General features: G+C 40.3%; 1 protein-coding gene across 1 annotated transcript in view; it reads right to left on the minus strand.

Moving 5' to 3' along the window:
- The window catches only part of LOC100375932 (thrombospondin type-1 domain-containing protein 4-like), a 53,381-nt gene that overhangs the window by 10,303 nt on the left and 22,402 nt on the right, over window positions 1-20,676 (minus strand). Inside the window, exons 2-7 of the mRNA XM_085507416.1 lie at window positions 20,404-20,608; window positions 16,686-16,861; window positions 8,939-9,058; window positions 7,986-8,742; window positions 2,710-2,839; window positions 1,969-2,170 (exon numbers count right to left, since the gene is read on the minus strand). Coding sequence (XP_085363542.1) covers window positions 1,969-2,170; window positions 2,710-2,839; window positions 7,986-8,742; window positions 8,939-9,058; window positions 16,686-16,861; window positions 20,404-20,608 — 1,590 coding nt within the window. The remainder of the gene's footprint in view (window positions 1-1,968; window positions 2,171-2,709; window positions 2,840-7,985; window positions 8,743-8,938; window positions 9,059-16,685; window positions 16,862-20,403; window positions 20,609-20,676) is intronic.

A 20,676-nucleotide genomic window follows, 5' to 3' on the forward strand; every position in this document is an offset into this window, starting at 1 on the left:
GTTTACATCACCCATTTTGTACACAAATGTTATGTGACGAATTGTTTACATCATCAACTTTGTACACAAATGTTATGTGATGAATTGTTTACATCATCAACTTTGTACACAAATGTTATGTGACGAATTGTTTACATCACCCATTTTGTACACAAATGTTGTGTGACGAATTGTTTACATCACCCATTTTGTACACAAATGTTATGTGACGAATTGTTTACATCACCCATTTTGTACACAAATGTTATGTGACGAATTGTTTACATCACCCATTTTGTACACAAATGTTGTTTGACGAATTGTTTACATCACCCATTTTGTACACAAATGTTATGTGACGAATTGTTTACATCACCCATTTTGTACACAAATGTTATGTGACGAATTGTTTACATCATCAACTTTGTACACAAATGTTATGTGACGAATTGTTTACATCATCAACTTTGTACACAAATGTTATGTGACGAATTGTTTACATCATCAACTTTGTACACAAATGTTATGTGACGAATTGTTTACATCACCCATTTTGTACACAAATGTTATGTGACGAATTGTTTACATCACCCATTTTGTACACAAATGTTATGTGACGAATTGTTTACATCACCCATTTTGTACACAAATGTTATGTGATGAATTGTTTACATCACCCATTTTGTACACAAATGTTATGTGACGAATTGTTTACATCACCCATTTTGTACACAAATGTTATGTGACGAATTGTTTACATCACCCATTTTGTACACAAATGTTATGTGACGAATTGTTTACATCACCCATTTTGTACACAAATGTTATGTGACGAATTGTTTACATCACCCATTTTGAACACAAATGTTATGTGACGAATTGTTTACATCACCCATTTTGTACACAAATGTTATGTGACGAATTGTTTACATCACCCATTTTGTACACAAATGTTATGTGACGAATTGTTTACATCACCCATTTTGTACACAAATGTTATGTGACGAATTGTTTACATCATCAACTTTGTACACAAATGTTATGTGACGAATTGTTTACATCATCAACTTTGTACACAAATGTTATGTGACGAATTGTTTACATCATCAACTTTGTACACAAATGTTATGTGACGAATTGTTTACATCATCAACTTTGTACACAAATGTTATGTGACGAATTGTTTACATCACCCATTTTGTACACAAATGTTATGTGACGAATTGTTTACATCACCCATTTTGTACACAAATGTTATGTGACGAATTGTTTACATCACCCATTTTGTACACAAATGTTATGTGATGAATTGTTTACATCACCCATTTTGTACACAAATGTTATGTGACGAATTGTTTACATCACCCATTTTGTACACAAATGTTATGTGACGAATTGTTTACATCACCCATTTTGTACACAAATGTTATGTGACGAATTGTTTACATCACCCATTTTGTACACAAATGTTATGTGACGAATTGTTTACATCACCCATTTTGAACACAAATGTTATGTGACGAATTGTTTACATCACCCATTTTGTACACAAATGTTATGTGACGAATTGTTTACATCACCCATTTTGTACACAAATGTTATGTGACGAATTGTTTACATCACCCATTTTGTACACAAATGTTATGTGACAAATTGTTTACATCATCAACTTTGTACACAAATGTTATGTGACGAATTGTTTACATCATCAACTTTGTACACAAATGTTATGTGACGAATTGTTTACATCATCAACTTTGTACACAAATGTTATGTGACGAATTGTTTACATCATCAACTTTGTACACAAATGTTATGTGACGAATTGTTTACATCATCAACTTTGTACACAAATGTTATGTGACGAATTGTTTACATCATCAACTTTGTACACAAATGTTATGTGACGAATTGTTTACATCATCAACTTTGTACACAAATGTTGTGCAATGACCATAGTACTTTAAGTATACATAATAGAGATCTCACCTTAGTCCACTTGCCAGTGTTCCACACTGGACATTCCTTTATCAGACACTTCTGTGTAGTTTCTGGTATCAATGAAACACACTTAGCAGCAGATACCTGTGTGTCTACTGACCTCCCTAACTGTTGCATACATGTGACTTGTCTTATCTGTACACCCTCATCACAAGTTCGACTACACTCACCCCACTGTGCTGTCTCCCACCTGAACATAGAAATTTAAACAAATATTGTTAAACTCCTACAGTTTTTGTAATGGAAGTTCTTCTCCTGATTACTTGATTGCAATACATGTGTCTAAGGTCTGTTATTTATTCCACAGCACCTGAACATCAAATCTGATAGAAGGGTTTAAAAATAAGATATCAGAAAATTTACTATTCACATTAATCATATCTGTGAATTACCAAAGTACCAAGTTTCATTGAAATCTGATGAGTAATTTTTAAATGAAAATAAAAATTAATTTACAGCTGAAAATAAAGGTGTATGCTGATTAGATAATAAGTATGCACAGATTTCAATGAAAAACTAATGAAGATTGATGATTAATTTTCATTGATTAAGTTTCATTGAATTATGTTTATCTTGAGATAAAAGCCTTAAAATTAGTTTAATCCTGATAAAACTACAATGAAACAACAAAGTTTTCAAAGTAGTTTTTTTTAACCAGACAAAATCCATAAAGCTTATTAAGAAAAAAGAAAAAACTTGAAAGATCACAAAATAGGGAATAAAAGTTACCTTGGAGGGCAGGGATCTGTGTTACATGCTATTGTCCTTGCTCTTGGTTTGCGTCTTACATTACAATTACTATCTGCCACAACATACAATGAATTCTCAGTCAAACACTGCACTAAACTATGTTGAGTTCCTGCAAAAAAACAACACAATAAACATCATTTGAAAAAACTTTTCAATTGTTATTCTCCATAATATTCTGTATGTAGACCCTTTAAATGCAGTTTCAAAGAGTTCAGACAGTGGACATAAGTCAATGACAGGTGACCTACTTCCAGCACAGGACTGAACATTGTATGCAAATGACAGGTGATCTACTTCCTGTACTGGACTGAACATTGTGTCAATGACAGGTGACCTACTTCCAGCACAGGACTGAACATTGTATGCAAATGACAGGTGATCTACTTCCTGTACTGGACTGAACATTGTGTCAATGACAGGTGACCTACCTCCTGTACTGGACTGAACATTGTGTCAATGACAGGTGACCTACTTCCAGCACAGGACTGAACATTGTATGCAAATGACAGGTGATCTACTTCCTGTACTGGACTGAACATTGTGTCAATGACAGGTGACCTACCTCCTGTACTGGACTGAACATTGTGTCAATGACAGGTGACCTACCTCCAGCACAAGACTGAACATTGTATGCAAATAACAGGTGACCTACCTCCTGTACTAGGCTGAACACTGTGTCAATGACAGGTGACCTACCTCCTGTACTCGACTGAACATTGTGTCAATGACAGGTGACCTACCTCCTGTACTGGACTGAACATTGTGTCAATAACAGGTGACCTACCTCCAGCACAAGACTGAACATTGTAAGCAAATAACAGAAGACCTACCTCCTGCACAAGACTGAACATTGTATGCAAATAACAGGTGACCTACCTCCTGTACTAGGCTGAACACTGTGTCAATGACAGGTGACCTACCTCCTGTACTGGACTGAACATTGTGTCAATGACAGGTGACCTACCTCCTGTACTGGACTGAACATTGTGTCAATGACAGGTGATTTACCTCCAGCACAAGACTGAACATTGTATGCAAATAACAGGTGACCTACCTCCTGTACTAGGCTGAACACTGTGTCAATGACAGGTGACCTACCTCCTGTACTCGACTGAACATTGTGTCAATGACAGGTGACCTACCTCCTGTACTGGACTGAACATTGTGTCAATGACAGGTGACCTACCTCCAGCACAAGACTGAACATTGTGTCAATGACAGGTGACCTACCTCCTGCACAAGACTGAACATTGTAAGCAAATAACAGAAGACCTACCTCCTGCACAAGACTGAACATTGTATCAATGACAGGTGACCTACCTCCTGTACTAGACTGAACATTGTGTCAATGACAGGTGACCTACCTCCTGTACTAGGCTGAACACTGTGTCAATGACAGGTGACCTACCTCCAGCACAAGACTGAACATTGCGTCAATGACAGGTGGCCTACCTCCAGCACAAGACTGAACATTGTGTCAATGACAGGTGACCTCCCTCCAGCACAAGACTGAACATTGTGTCAATGACAGGTGACCTCCCTCCAGCACAAGACTGAACATTGCGTCAATGACAGGTGACTTACCTCCTGTACTAGACTGAACATTAGGTCAATGACAGGTGACCTACCTCCAGCACAAGACTGAACATTGTATGCAAATAACAGGTGACCTACCTCCTGTACTAGGCTGAACACTGTGTCAACAACAGGTGGCCTACCTCCAGCACAAGACTGAACATTGTGTCAATGACAGGTGACCTCCCTCCAGCACAAGACTGAACATTGCGTCAACGACAGGTGACTTACCTCCAGCACAAGACTGAACATTGCGTCAACGACAGGTGACCTCCCTCCAGCACAAGACTGAACATTGTGTCAATGACAGGTGACCTCCCTCCAGCACAAGACTGAACATTGTGTCAATGACAGGTGACCTCCCTCCAGCACAAGACTGAACATTGCGTCAATGACAGGTGACCTACCTCCTGTACTAGACTGAACATTAGGTCAATGACAGGTGACTTACCTCCTGTACTAGACTGAACATTAGGTCAATTACAGGTGACCTACCTCCTGCACAAGACTGAACATTAGGTCAATGACAGGTGACCTACCTCCTGCACAAGACTGAACATTGTGTCAATGACAGGTGACCTATCTCCTGTACTAGACTGAACATTGTGTCAATGACAGGTGACCTATCTCCTGTACTAGACTGAACATTAGGTCAATTACAGGTGACTTACCTCCTGTACTAGACTGAACATTAGGTCAATGACAGGTGACCTACCTCCTGCACAAGACTGAACATTGTGTCAATGACAGGTGACGTACCTCCCGTACTAGACTGAACATTGTGTCAATGACAGGTGACCTCCCTCCAGCACAAGACTGAACATTGTGTCAATGACAGGTGACCTCCCTCCAGCACAAGACTGAACATTGCGTCAATGACAGGTGACCTACCTCCTGCACAAGACTGAACATTGTAAGCAAATAACAGAAGACCTACCTCCTGCACAAGACTGAACATTGTATCAATGACAGGTGACCTACCTCCTGTACTAGACTGAACATTGTGTCAATGACAGGTGATCTACCTCCTGTACTAGGCTGAACACTGTGTCAATGACAGGTGACCTACCTCCAGCACAAGACTGAACATTGCGTCAATGACAGGTGGCCTACCTCCAGCACAAGACTGAACATTGTGTCAATGACAGGTGACCTCCCTCCAGCACAAGACTGAACATTGTGTCAATGACAGGTGACCTCCCTCCAGCACAAGACTGAACATTGCGTCAATGACAGGTGACTTACCTCCTGTACTAGACTGAACATTAGGTCAATGACAGGTGACCTACCTCCAGCACAAGACTGAACATTGTATGCAAATAACAGGTGACCTACCTCCTGTACTAGGCTGAACACTGTGTCAACGACAGGTGGCCTACCTCCAGCACAAGGCTGAACACTGTGTCAACGACAGGTGGCCTACCTCCAGCACAAGACTGAACATTGTGTCAATGACAGGTGACCTCCCTCCAGCACAAGACTGAACATTGCGTCAACGACAGGTGACTTACCTCCAGCACAAGACTGAACATTGCGTCAACGACAGGTGACCTCCCTCCAGCACAAGACTGAACATTGTGTCAATGACAGGTGACCTCCCTCCAGCACAAGACTGAACATTGTGTCAATGACAGGTGACCTCCCTCCAGCACAAGACTGAACATTGCGTCAATGACAGGTGACCTACCTCCTGTACTAGACTGAACATTAGGTCAATGACAGGTGACTTACCTCCTGTACTAGACTGAACATTAGGTCAATTACAGGTGACCTACCTCCTGCACAAGACTGAACATTAGGTCAATGACAGGTGACCTACCTCCTGCACAAGACTGAACATTGTGTCAATGACAGGTGACCTATCTCCTGTACTAGACTGAACATTGTGTCAATGACAGGTGACCTATCTCCTGTACTAGACTGAACATTAGGTCAATTACAGGTGACTTACCTCCTGTACTAGACTGAACATTAGGTCAATGACAGGTGACCTACCTCCTGCACAAGACTGAACATTGTGTCAATGACAGGTGACGTACCCCCCGTACTAGACTGAACATTGTGTCAATGACAGGTGACCTCCCTCCAGCACAAGACTGAACATTGTGTCAATGACAGGTGACCTCCCTCCAGCACAAGACTGAACATTGCGTCAATGACAGGTGACCTACCTCCTGTACTAGACTGAACATTAGGTCAATGACAGGTGACTTACCTCCTGTACTAGACTGAACATTGTGTCAATGACAGGTGACCTACCTCCTGTACTAGACTGAACATTAGGTCAATGACAGGTGACTTACCTCCTGTACTAGGCTGAACACTGTGTCAATGACAGGTGACCTACATCTAGCACAAGACTGAACATTGTGTCAATGACAGGTGACTTACCTCCTGTACTAGACTGAACATTGTGTCAATGACAGGTGACCTCCCTCCAGCACAAGACTGAACATTGTGTCAATGACAGGTGACCTCCCTCCAGCACAAGACTGAACATTGCGTCAATGACAGGTGACCTACCTCCAGCACAAGACTGAACATTAGGTCAATGACAGGTGACCTACCTCCTGTACTAGACTGAACATTGTGTCAATTACAGGTGACCTACCTCCTGCACAAGACTGAACATTAGGTCAATGACAGGTGACTTACCTCTTGCTCAAGACTGAACATTAGGTCAATAACAGGTGACCTACCTCCTGTACTAGACTGAACATTGTGTCAATTACAGGTGACCTACCTCCTGCACAAGACTGAACATTCGGTCAATGACAGGTGACTTACCTCCTGTACTAGACTGAACATTGTGTCAATGACAGGTGACCTCCCTCCAGCACAAGACTGAACATTGTGTCAATGACAGGTGACCTCCCTCCAGCACATGACTGAACATTGCGTCAACAACAGCTGACCTCCCTCCAGCACAAGACTGAACATTGCGTCAATGACAGGTGACCTACCTCCTGTACTAGACTGAACATTGTGTCAATTACAGGTGATCTACCTCTTGCACAAGACTGAACATTGTAAGCAAATAACAGGTGACCTCCCTCCAGCACAAGACTGAACATTGCGTCAACGACAGGTGGCCTACCTCCAGCACAAGACTGAACATTGTGTCAATGACAGGTGACGTACCTCCCGTACTAGACTGAACATTGCGTCAACGACAGGTGACTTACCTCCAGCACAAGACTGAACATTGCGTCAACGACAGGTGACCTCCCTCCAGCACAAGACTGAACATTGCGTCAACGACAGGTGACCTCCCTCCAGCACAAGACTGAACATTGCGTCAACGACAGGTGACCTCCCTCCAGCACAAGACTGAACATTAGGTCAATGACAGGTGACTTACCTCCAGCACAAGACTGAACATATTTGTGTCAATGACAGGTGACCTACCTCCAGCACAAGACTGAACATTGTGTCAATGACAGGTGACGTACCTCCCGTACTAGACTGAACATTGTGTCAATGACAGGTGACCTACCTCTAGCACAAGACTGAACATTAGGTCAATGACAGGTGACTTACCTCCAGCACAAGACTGAACATATTTGTGTCAATGACAGGTGACCTACCTCCAGCACAAGACTGAACATATTTGTGTCAATGATAGGTGACCTACCTCTAGCACAAGACTGAACATTGTATGCAAATGACAGGTAACCTACCTCCAGCACAAGACTGTGAACATTGTGTCATTCCATTTTCTCTCCACATGTATCTAACTTGTGATGGCCTAGATTCATCCACAGATACACCAGAGGTGCCAGATTGATAAGGATTGTGTGAGCCACCAGAAACCACATCACCATCTGGTGGAGTGTTAACACCAGGGTAAACACCAGGAATTCTGGGTCGATAGCCAGACTGGACTCCTGGATTAGCACCAGTCTGGATTCCTGGATTGACAGATGGTGGGTTAACTGCTCCTTGATATCTTGGTAACACAGCTCCACTGCCAACTCCATACGGTGGTTGCAATCCAACAGTTCTACTGTTGGAAGCAGATGGAATATCAGGCTGGACACCAGAATTATATCTGGTACCATATGGTGGCTGTAACTGGATTCCAGGGTTTGTTCCTAGTCCGTAATTAGGATAAGATGGACCTGTGAAGACTCCTCTTCCAGGATTTCCAGTGCGTCCTCCACCTGAATTTCCAGTGCGTCTCCCTCCTGAACTTCCAGTTTGACGCCCTCCTGAATTTCCAGATTGTCGGCCTCCTGAGTTCACTGGATACCTTCCACCTGTGTTATAATTTGTTCCAAAGTTTCCTCCTGTATTCTCAACACCATGTCCAGTTTGACGGTAAGGTCCAGGTATACTTGATCCTCTTTGACCATTTCCTCCAGTGACTCCTGGGGCAGGTCTTATTAGTTGTCTTGGGTTGGTCTGGAGGTAATAGCCTCCAGCAGGAAAGCCTGGCTATAGACATAAAAATCATAAAACCAGTCAATCAGTCTGCGTTTTTTCTCTGTGTACACTTTAAAAACTTGTAAATCATCAGATTTACCAGGAAACATCGTCAGTCATGATAATTCACACTCAATGTCACAACTGTGAAAGGTGAACACCAAGGTCATGCAATAAATATGCAAGAATTTATTCATGAGTCTAGTACCTGTGGTTGGTCAGAGCCAGTTCCTTCCACTGTGTCACCAAGTTCGGATTCAGTGTCTTCTCTTCCAGATGGCATTATGAATTCATAATAAACACCTGAATTCTCAGTTTGGTATATCAACTAAACAAAACAGAAGAGAAGCTACTATAACCTTATGCTGCAATGTGTACAAATCATGTTAAAGAGTGCCCTCACAGTCATTGTAATGCATTCCACATAATATCCACCACTAGAGGGTAGTCAACAGAATTGGAGAAAAAAATTAAATTCAAATGAAGTCTGCACAATTTTCTGGTAATATTTTTATCAAAAATACTTGATCACGACCTGTAGCCACTGGAAAAAATATTTACGTAAGCTACAAAATTGTTAAATGTTGCACCAACATTTGGCCAATGAGAGTCAAGATTACTTGTACAATTGCTGTCTGAAATTGGCCAATGAAGGTCAAGAACTTGTACCATAGCTGCGTGAAATTAGCCAATGAGGGACAAGACTACTTGTACCATAGCTGTCTGAAAATAGCCAATGAAGGTCAAGAACTAGTACTATGGCTGTCTGAAATTAACCAATGAGGGTCAAGATTACTTGTACCATGGCTGTCTGAAATTAACCAATGAGGGTCAAGATTACTTGTACCATAGCTGTCTGAAATTAACCAATGAGGGTCAAGATTACTTGTACCATGGCTGTCTGAAATTAGCCAATGAGGGTCAAGATTACTTGTACCATGGCTGTCTGAAATTAACCAATGAGGGTCAAGATTACTTGTACCATGGCTGTCTGAAATTAGCCAATGAAGGTCAAGAACTTGTACCATTGCTGTCTGAAATTAGCCAATGAAGGTCAAGAACTTGTACCATGGCTGTCTGAAATTAACCAATGAGGGTCAAGATTACTTGTACCATGGCTGTCTGAAATTAACCAATGAGGGTCAAGATACTTGTACCATGGCTGTCTGAAATTAACCAATGAGGGTCAAGATACTTGTACCATGGCTGTCTGAAATTAACCAATGAGGGTCAAGATACTTGTACCATGGCTGTCTGAAATTAACCAATGAGGGTCAAGATACTTGTACCATAGCTGTCTGAAAATAGCCAATGAAGGTCAAGAACTAGTACTATGGCTGTCTGAAATTAACCAATGAGGGTCAAGATACTTGTACCATGGCTGTCTGAAATTAGCCAATGAGGGTCAAGATACTTGTACCATAGCTGTCTGAAAATAGCCAATGAAGGTCAAGAACTAGTACTATGGCTGTCTGAAATTAACCAATGAGGGTCAAGATTACTTGTACCATGGCTGTCTGAAATTAGCCAATGAAGGTCAAGAACTAGTACTATGGCTGTCTGAAATTAACCAATGAGGGTCAAGACTACTTGTACTATGGCTGTCTGAAATTAGCCAATGAAGGTCAAGAACTTGTACCATTGCTGTCTGAAATTAGCCAATGAAGGTCAAGAACTTGTACCATGGCTGTCTGAAATTAACCAATGAGGGTCAAGATACTTGTACCATGGCTGTCTGAAATTAACCAATGAGGGTCAAGATACTTGTACCATAGCTGTCTGAAAATAGCCAATGAAGGTCAAGAACTAGTACTATGGCTGTCTGAAATTAACCAATGAGGGTCAAGATACTTGTACCATGGCTGTCTGAAATTAGCCAATGAGGGTCAAGATACTTGTACCATAGCTGTCTGAAAATAGCCAATGAAGGTCAAGAACTAGTACTATGGCTGTCTGAAATTAACCAATGAGGGTCAAGATTACTTGTACCATGGCTGTCTGAAATTAGCCAATGAAGGTCAAGAACTAGTACTATGGCTGTCTGAAATTAACCAATGAGGGTCAAGATTACTTGTACCATGGCTGTCTGAAATTAGCCAATGAGGGTCAAGATACTTGTACCATAGCTGTCTGAAAATAGCCAATGAAGGTCAAGAACTAGTACTATGGCTGTCTGAAATTAACCAATGAGGGTCAAGATTACTTGTACCATGGCTGTCTGAAATTAGCCAATGAGGGTCAAGATACTTGTACCATGGCTGTCTGAAATTAGCCAATGAAGGTCAAGAACTAGTACTATGGCTGTCTGAAATTAACCAATGAGGGTCAAGATTACTTGTACCATGGCTGTCTGAAATTAACCAATGAGGGTCAAGATTACTTGTACCATGGCTGTCTGAAATTAACCAATGAGGGTCAAGATTACTTGTACCATGGCTGTCTGAAATTAACCAAAGAGGGTCAAGATTACTTGTACCATGGCTGTCTGAAATTAGCCAATGAAGGTCAAGAACTTGTACCATTGCTGTCTGAAATTAGCCAATGAAGGTCAAGAACTTGTACCATGGCTGTCTGAAATTAACCAATGAGGGTCAAGATTACTTGTACCATGGCTGTGAGAAAGTAGCCAATGAAGGTCAAGAACTTGTACCATGGCTGTCTGAAATTAGCCAATGAGGGTCAAGAACTTGTATTATGGCTGTCTGAAATTAGCCAATGAAGGTCAAGATACTTGTACCATGGCTGTCTGAAATTAGCCAATGAAGGTCAAGAACTTGTACCATAGCTGCGTGAAATTAGCCAATGAAGGTCAAGAACTTGTACCATAGCTGCTTGAAATTAGCCAATGAAGGTCAAGAACTTGTACCATAGCTGTCTGAAATTAGCAAATGAAGGTCAAGAACTTGTACCATAGCTGCGTGAAATTAGCCAATGAGAGACAAGACTACTTGTACCATGGCTGTGAGAAATTAGCCAATGAGAGACAAGACTACTTGTACCATGGCTGTGAGAAATTAGCCAATGAGAGACAAGACTACTTGTACCATGGCTGTCTGAAATTAGCCAATGAGGGTCAAGATACTTGTCTGGAATTGGCAAATGAGGGTAAGATTACATGTACCATAGCTGTCTAGAATTGCCCAATGAGGGTCAAGATTACTTGTACTATGGCTGTCTGAAATTAACCAATGAGGGTCAAGATACTTGTACCACAGCTGTTTGAAATTAGCCAATGAAGGTCAAGAACTTGTACCATAGCTGTCTGAAATTAGCCAATGAGGGTCAAGATACTTGTACCATAGCTGTCTGAAATTAGCCAATGAAGGTCAAGAACTTGTACCATGGCTGTCTGAAATTAACCAATGAGGGTCAAGATTACTTGTACTATGGCTGTCTGAAATTAACCAATGAGGGTCAAGATACTTGTACCACAGCTGTTTGAAATTAGCCAATGAAGGTCAAGAACTTGTACCATAGCTGTCTGAAATTAGCCAATGAGGGTCAAGATACTTGTACCATAGCTGTCTGAAAATAGCCAATGAAGGTCAAGAACTTGTCCTATGGCTGTCTGAAATTAACAAATGAGGGTCAAGATACTTGTACCATAGCTGTCTGAAAATAGCCAATGAAGGTCAAGAACTTGTACTATGGCTGTCTGAAATTAACCAATGAGGGTCAAGATACTTGTACCATGGCTGTCTGAAATTAGCCAATGAAGGTCAAGAACTTGTACCATAGCTGCGTGAAATTAGCCAATGAGAGACAAGATACTTGTACCATAGCTGTCTGAAAATAGCCAATGAAGGTCAAGAACTTGTACCATGGCTGTCTGAAATTAACCAATGAGGGTCAAGATTACTTGTACCATAGCTGTCTGAAAATAGCCAATGATGGTCAAGAACTTGTACCATAGCTGTCTGAAATTAGCCAATGAAGGTCAAGAACTTGTACTATGGCTGTCTGAAATTAACCAATGAGGGTCAAGATTACTTGTACCATGGCTGTCTGAAATTAACCAATGAGGGTCAAGATACTTGTACCATAGCTGTCTGAAAATAGCCAATGAAGGTCAAGAACTAGTACTATGGCTGTCTGAAATTAACCAATGAGGGTCAAGATACTTGTACCATGGCTGTCTGAAATTAACCAATGAGGGTCAAGATACTTGTACCATGGCTGTCTGAAATTAACAAATGAAGGTCAAGATACTTGTACTATGGTTGTCTGAAATTAGCCAATGAGGGTCAAGATACTTGTACCATGGCTGTCTGAAATTAACCAATGAGGGTCAAGATACTTGTACCATGGCTGTCTGAAATTAACAAATGAAGGTAAAGATACTTGTACTATGGTTGTCTGAAATTAGCCAATGAAGGTCAAGATACTTGTACCATGGCTGTCTGAAATTAACCAATGAGGGTCAAGATACTTGTACCATGGCTGTCTGAAATTAACCAATGAGGGTCAAGATACTTGTACCATAGCTGTCTGAAATTAACAAATGAAGGTAAAGATACTTGTACTATGGTTGTCTGAAATTAGCCAATGAAGGTCAAGATACTTGTACCATGGCTGTCTGAAATTAACCAATGAAGGTCAAGATACTTGTACCATGGCTGTCTGAAATTAGCCAATGAAGGTCAAGATACTTGTACCATGGCTGTCTGAAATTAGCCAATGAAGGTCAAGATACTTGTACCATGGCTGTCTGAAATTAACCAATGAAGGTCAAGATACTTGTACCATGGCTGTCTGAAATTAGCCAATGAAGGTCAAGAACTTGTACCATAGCTGTCTGAAATTAACCAATGAGGGTCAAGATACTTGTACCATGGCTGTCTGAAATTAACCAATGAGGGTCAAGATACTTGTACTATGGTTGTCTGAAATTAGCCAATGAGGGTCAAGATACTTGTACCATGGCTGTCTGAAATTAGCCAATGAGGGTCAAGATACTTGTACTATGGTTGTCTGAAATTAGCCAATGAGGGTCAAGATACTTGTACCATGGCTGTCTGAAATTAGCCAATGAGGGTCAAGATACTTGTACCATGGCTGTCTGAAATTAGCCAATGAGGGTCAAGATACTTGTACTATGGTTGTCTGAAATTAACCAATGAGGGTCAAGATACTTGTACTATGGTTGTCTGAAATTAGCCAATGAGGGTCAAGATACTTGTACCATGGCTGTCTGAAATTAGCCAATGAGGGTCAAGATACTTGTACCATGGCTGTCTGAAATTAGCCAATGAGGGTCAAGATACTTGTACTATGGTTGTCTGAAATTAACCAATGAGGGTCAAGATACTTGTACTATGGTTGTCTGAAATTAACAAATGAAGGTCAAGATACTTGTACCATGGCTGTCTGAAATTAGCCAATGAGGGTCAAGATACTTGTACTATGGTTGTCTGAAAATAGCCAATGAAGGTCAAGAACTTGTCCTATGGCTGTCTGAAATTAACAAATGAGGGTCAAGATACTTGTACCATGGCAGTCTGAAATTAGCCAATGAGGGTCAAGATACTTGTACTATGGTTGTCTGAAAATAGCCAATGAAGGTCAAGATTACTTGTACCATGGCTGTCTGAAATTAGCCAATGAGGGTCAAGATACTTGTACTATGGTTGTCTGAAATTAGCCAATGAGGGTCAAGATACTTGTACCATAGGTGTCTGAAAATAGCCAATGAAGGTCAAGAACTTGTACCATAGCTGTCTGAAATTAACCAATGAGGGTCAAGATACTTGTACTATGGTTGTCTGAAAATAGCCAATGAAGGTCAAGATTACTTGTACCATGGCTGTCTGAAATTAGCCAATGAGGGTCAAGATACTTGTACTATGGTTGTCTGAAATTAGCCAATGAGGGTCAAGATACTTGTACCATGGCTGTCTGAAATTAGCCAATGAGGGTCAAGATACTTGTACTATGGTTGTCTGAAATTAACCAATGAGGGTCAAGATACTTGTACTATGGTTGTCTGAAATTAGCCAATGAGGGTCAAGATACTTGTACCATGGCTGTCTGAAATTAGCCAATGAGGGTCAAGATACTTGTACCATGGCTGTCTGAAATTAGCCAATGAGGGTCAAGATACTTGTACTATGGTTGTCTGAAATTAACCAATGAGGGTCAAGATACTTGTACTATGGTTGTCTGAAATTAGCCAATGAGGGTCAAGATACTTGTACCATGGCTGTCTGAAATTAGCCAATGAGGGTCAAGATACTTGTACCATGGCTGTCTGAAATTAGCCAATGAGGGTCAAGATACTTGTACTATGGTTGTCTGAAATTAACCAATGAGGGTCAAGATACTTGTACTATGGTTGTCTGAAATTAACAAATGAAGGTCAAGATACTTGTACCATGGCTGTCTGAAATTAGCCAATGAGGGTCAAGATACTTGTACTATGGTTGTCTGAAAATAGCCAATGAAGGTCAAGAACTTGTCCTATGGCTGTCTGAAATTAACAAATGAGGGTCAAGATACTTGTACCATGGCAGTCTGAAATTAGCCAATGAGGGTCAAGATACTTGTACTATGGTTGTCTGAAAATAGCCAATGAAGGTCAAGATTACTTGTACCATGGCTGTCTGAAATTAGCCAATGAGGGTCAAGATACTTGTACTATGGTTGTCTGAAATTAGCCAATGAGGGTCAAGATACTTGTACCATAGGTGTCTGAAAATAGCCAATGAAGGTCAAGAACTTGTACCATAGCTGTCTGAAATTAACCAATGAGGGTCAAGATACTTGTACTATGGTTGTCTGAAAATAGCCAATGAAGGTCAAGATTACTTGTACCATGGCTGTCTGAAATTAGCCAATGAGGGTCAAGATACTTGTACTATGGTTGTCTGAAATTAACCAATGAGGGTCAAGATACTTGTACCATGGCTGTCTGAAATTAGCCAATGAGGGTCAAGATACTTGTACTATGGTTGTCTGAAATTAGCCAATGAGGGTCAAGATTACTTGTACCATAGTTGTCTGAAATTAGCCAATGAGAGACAAGATACTTGTACTATGGTTGTCTGAAATTAGCCAATGAAGGTCAAGATACTTGTACTATGGTTGTCTGAAATTAACCAATGAGGGTCAAGATACTTGTACCATGGCTGTCTGAAATTAGCCAATGAGGGTCAAGATACTTGTACTATGGTTGTCTGAAATTAACCAATGAGGGTCAAGATACTTGTACCATGGCTGTCTGAAATTAGCCAATGAGGGTCAAGATACTTGTACTATGGTTGTCTGAAATTAGCCAATGAGGGTCAAGATTACTTGTACCATAGTTGTCTGAAATTAGCCAATGAGAGACAAGATACTTGTACTATGGTTGTCTGAAATTAACCAATGAGGGTCAAGATACTTGTACTATGGTTGTCTGAAATTAGCCAATGAGGGTCAAGATTACTTGTACCATAGTTGTCTGAAATTAGCCAATGAGAGACAAGATACTTGTACTATGGTTGTCTGAAATTAACCAATGAGGGTCAAGATACTTGTACTATGGTTGTCTGAAATTAGCCAATGAGGGTCAAGATTACTTGTACCATAGTTGTCTGAAATTAGCCAATGAGAGACAAGATACTTGTACTATGGTTGTCTGAAATTAACCAATGAGGGTCAAGATACTTGTACTATGGTTGTCTGAAATTAGCCAATGAGGGTCAAGATTACTTGTACCATAGTTGTCTGAAATTAGCCAATGAGAGACAAGATACTTGTACTATGGTTGTCTGAAATTAACCAATGAGGGTCAAGATACTTGTACTATGGTTGTCTGAAATTAGCCAATGAGGGTCAAGATTACTTGTACCATAGTTGTCTGAAATTAACCAATGAGAGACAAGATACTTGTACTATGGTTGTCTGAAGGCCCACACTCACACTCATGAATTATTTGCTGTAACAATTTGTATGTTAAAAAGAATATATTCACATACCATCACATCCAACTCTTCTATCGTTGGTCCATCAGAAAGAAGTTGTTCACCTATACTAGCTGTTGGATCTAAAGGGCGCTTATACTCAAACATTGTTCCTGCGATACTAAAGCGACCTGGCTTATTTATCGACCAATCACTGTTGATGTAGCCTATACCACTGGCACTCTTCACAGCTATATGCAAAAAAAGACAAGTATTATAGTTCAATGTTGAAAATAACAAATGTAAAGCGTCAACAACTGTTTATTTTCAGGAAGAAATCTAAAACAAAGCATTTTTCACCAAAAATGAGAAAATAAACAAATCTGAAATTTTTGACATACAGATTTGAAAACTACTACATGACAGTACTATTAAAATTATCTCATTAGTTATAAATTCAAGAAACTGGTCACTTGTCAATAGTAATATATCTAAAAAGTGAAGTAAATTGCTTTAGTTCCAAGAATACACAAATAAAACGAGTCAGGAAAAATCATGAAACTTTGCAGAAATTTTTCACTCAGTCATAAGTAGTTATCAGTCTAATTATTTAATTGTTCAGGTTTGTGAAGTTGCTAAAAATATGTTTCCTACATACATGTGTATAATCAGCAAGTTTTGTAGTTGTGTTTATGCAGAAAGCCCACATAAATTTATCAGCAACTTTATACATTATCATATACTGTTGGGTAAAAAGTCTACTGTTGCCTTGAGCAAACAAAGCTCTGCTCTTATTTTGTTATTTACACTAAGTTTTACACAGGTGTATGTTATATAGCTTTACATCATTGTCAATTGAAAGTGTTGAAACTGCAGGTCGATAGAAAACACTGACAACAGCATGTGGTCAAAAACAGAGTCACCATTGAGTACTAAATAAACCACGAGTTGACATAAACTTCTCAGTGAATTCCCATGAAAGCTAGCAGTTAGAAAGTGATAGCTAGACCAGACAAAGCAGCAACACTTGAGAAAGCAGTGTAGTATTTCCTCCTGGCAAAGATTTGTGATTCTACCAACTCAAGTCTACATTGGACATTCCAGGTTTAACACAGTCCTAAGCTTATGCTTAGACGTGGCATTTTAAATCTTTTCAATCAGTACTCGCAATGTTGAAATCTCAAGGACCATAAGTAGATTTTCTGATTTGTTCGTGACTAGTTCTTTATTATGACTTGATTACTCAAATACTTCTAACTGTGCAATGTACATCAGTTGAACAATGCACCATATGTGTTTGAATTCAGCTGCTTCAAGCTGAAAAGGACAAAGAAGATAGTGAACAATAAAAATCACATGTATACCATGACATGAACTATGACATCAAATCCTCTCCCAAGGAGACATCAAGGCAAAAATTTCTATAGTGTCACTAAACTTATCATTTTTAGTCAAAACTAATAACAAAACTTGTTTGAGTAGTTTTTTCCAATTAGATAGTGGTATTTTTGGGTTGTAAAGTGCCAGCTACATTACACACTCTGGCAAGTCAAGTCATAACAGTCTAAATGAAACATTACAAGGAAAGCTAAGGTAGTGATATATCTATCATATCGTATTACACTACCATCTCTATAACATTGTCGTCTTATCAAGCATACCTTCAGTTATGGTTCTACAAATATTGTGTTAAAAACATTAATTTTTAAACGATCTGACAGTCAAAATACAAATGTAGCTCCACTGTTCAAAATAGCTTGACTGTCTGGTGTCAAATCAGGTAGACAGCCATATTTGACACCAGACAACTATATTAGAACCAAGTCAGACATATTTGAGACTAGTCAGCTGTATCTGACACCACTTGGTCTGACAGCAGACAAGATCTGGCCATATCTGACATTAGTCAGCCATATTTGGTACCTGTCAGCCATACTTGGTACCTGTCAGCCATACTTGGTACCTGTCAGCCATATTTGGTACCTGTCAGCCATATTTGGTACCTGTCAGCCATATTTGGTACCTGTCAGCCATATTTGGTACCTGTCAGCCATACTTATAACTTGGTACCTGTCAGCCATATTTGGTACCTGTCAGCCATATTTGGTACCTGTCAGCCATATTTGGTACATGTCAGCCATATTTGGTACCTGTCAGCCATATTTGGTACCTGTCAGCCATATTTGGTACCTGTCAGCCATATTTGGTACCTGTCAGCCATACTTATAACTTGGTACCTGTCAGCCATATTTGGTACCTGTCAGCCATATTTGGTACCTGTCAGCCATATTTGATACATGTCAGCCATATTTGGTACCTGTCAGCCATACTTGGTACCTGTCAGCCATATTTGGTACATGTCAGCCATATTTGGTACCTGTCAGCCATATTTGGTACCTGTCAGCCATATTTGGTACCTGTCAGCCATACTTATAACTTGGTACCTGTCAGCCATATTTGGTACCTGTCAGCCATATTTGGTACCTGTCAGCCATACTTGGTACCTGTCAGCCATACTTGGTACCTGTCAGCCATATTTGGTACCTGTCAGCCATATTTGGTACCTGTCAGCCATATTTGGTACATGTCAGCCATATTTGGTACCTGTCAGCCATATTTGGTACCTGTCAGCCATATTTGGTATCTGTCAGCCATATTTGGTACATGTCAGCCATATTTGGTACATGTCAGCCATATTTGGTACCTGTCAGCCATATTTGGTACATGTCAGCCATATTTGGTACCTGTCAGCCATATTTGGTACCTGTCAGCCATATTTGGTACCTGTCAGCCATATTTGGTACCTGTCAGCCATATTTGGTACATGTCAGCCATATTTGGTACCTGTCAGCCATATTTGGTACCTGTCAGCCATATTTGGTACCTGTCAGCCATATTTGGTACCTGTCAGCCATACATGTATTTGGTACATGTCAGCCATATTTGGTACATGTCAGCCATACTTGGTACCTGTCAGCCATACTTGGTACCTGTCAGCCATATTTGGTACCTGTCAGCCATATTTGGTACCTGTCAGCCATATTTGGTACCTGTCAGCCATACTTATAACTTGGTACCTGTCAGCCATATTTGGTACCTGTCAGCCATATTTGGTACCTGTCAGCCATATTTGGTACATGTCAGCCATATTTGGTACCTGTCAGCCATACATGTATTTGGTACATGTCAGCCATATTTGGTACATGTCAGCCATATTTGGTACCTGTCAGCCATATTTGGTACATGTCAGCCATATTTGGTACCTGTCAGCCATATTTGGTACCTGTCAGCCATATTTGGTACCTGTCAGCCATATTTGGTACCTGTCAGCCATATTTGGTACCTGTCAGCCATATTTGGTACCTGTCAGCCATATTTGGTACCTGTCAGCCATATTTGGTACCTGTCAGCCATATTTGGTACATGTCAGCCATATTTGGTACCTGTCAGCCATATTTGGTACCTGTCAGCCATATTTGGTACCTGTCAGCCATATTTGGTACCTGTCAGCCATACATGTATTTGGTACATGTCAGCCATATTTGGTACATGTCAGCCATATTTGGTACATGTCAGCCATATTTGGTACCTGTCAGCCATATTTGGTATCTGTCAGCCATATTTGGTACATGTCAACCAAATAAGAAGCAAATTAGACATATTCAAGACCAGTCAACCATGTATGACATTAGACTATCATATTTGATGCCAGACAGCAATATCTGACACCAGCAAGCCATTGTCCATTTTTGACTAGTCATCATTAGCAATCACCAATATATGTTTTACACACCCAGATAGTTTCTACTCTTGGCCAGTTCAGTTATATTGATCTTGGTGGCTCCTCTCGGTATCTTGACAACCATCTGGTAACCAACATCCATAGTAACAGTATCCATGATACCAGACATTATCTGGCACTCTGTGTTATCACCTCCACAGACACCGCATTCATCAAATTTCTTTGCTGAACCAAGAACTCCATCACATCCAACTTCCTAAATATTATAAAAATAATATGCAAATTTAGTTATTATTCTGGGTTTATACTCTTTGCCAGTCATCT

Source organism: Saccoglossus kowalevskii, chromosome 13, assembly GCF_978046115.1.
Source record: "Saccoglossus kowalevskii chromosome 13, keSacKowa6.1, whole genome shotgun sequence".
Taxonomy (NCBI): domain Eukaryota; kingdom Metazoa; phylum Hemichordata; class Enteropneusta; family Harrimaniidae; genus Saccoglossus; species Saccoglossus kowalevskii.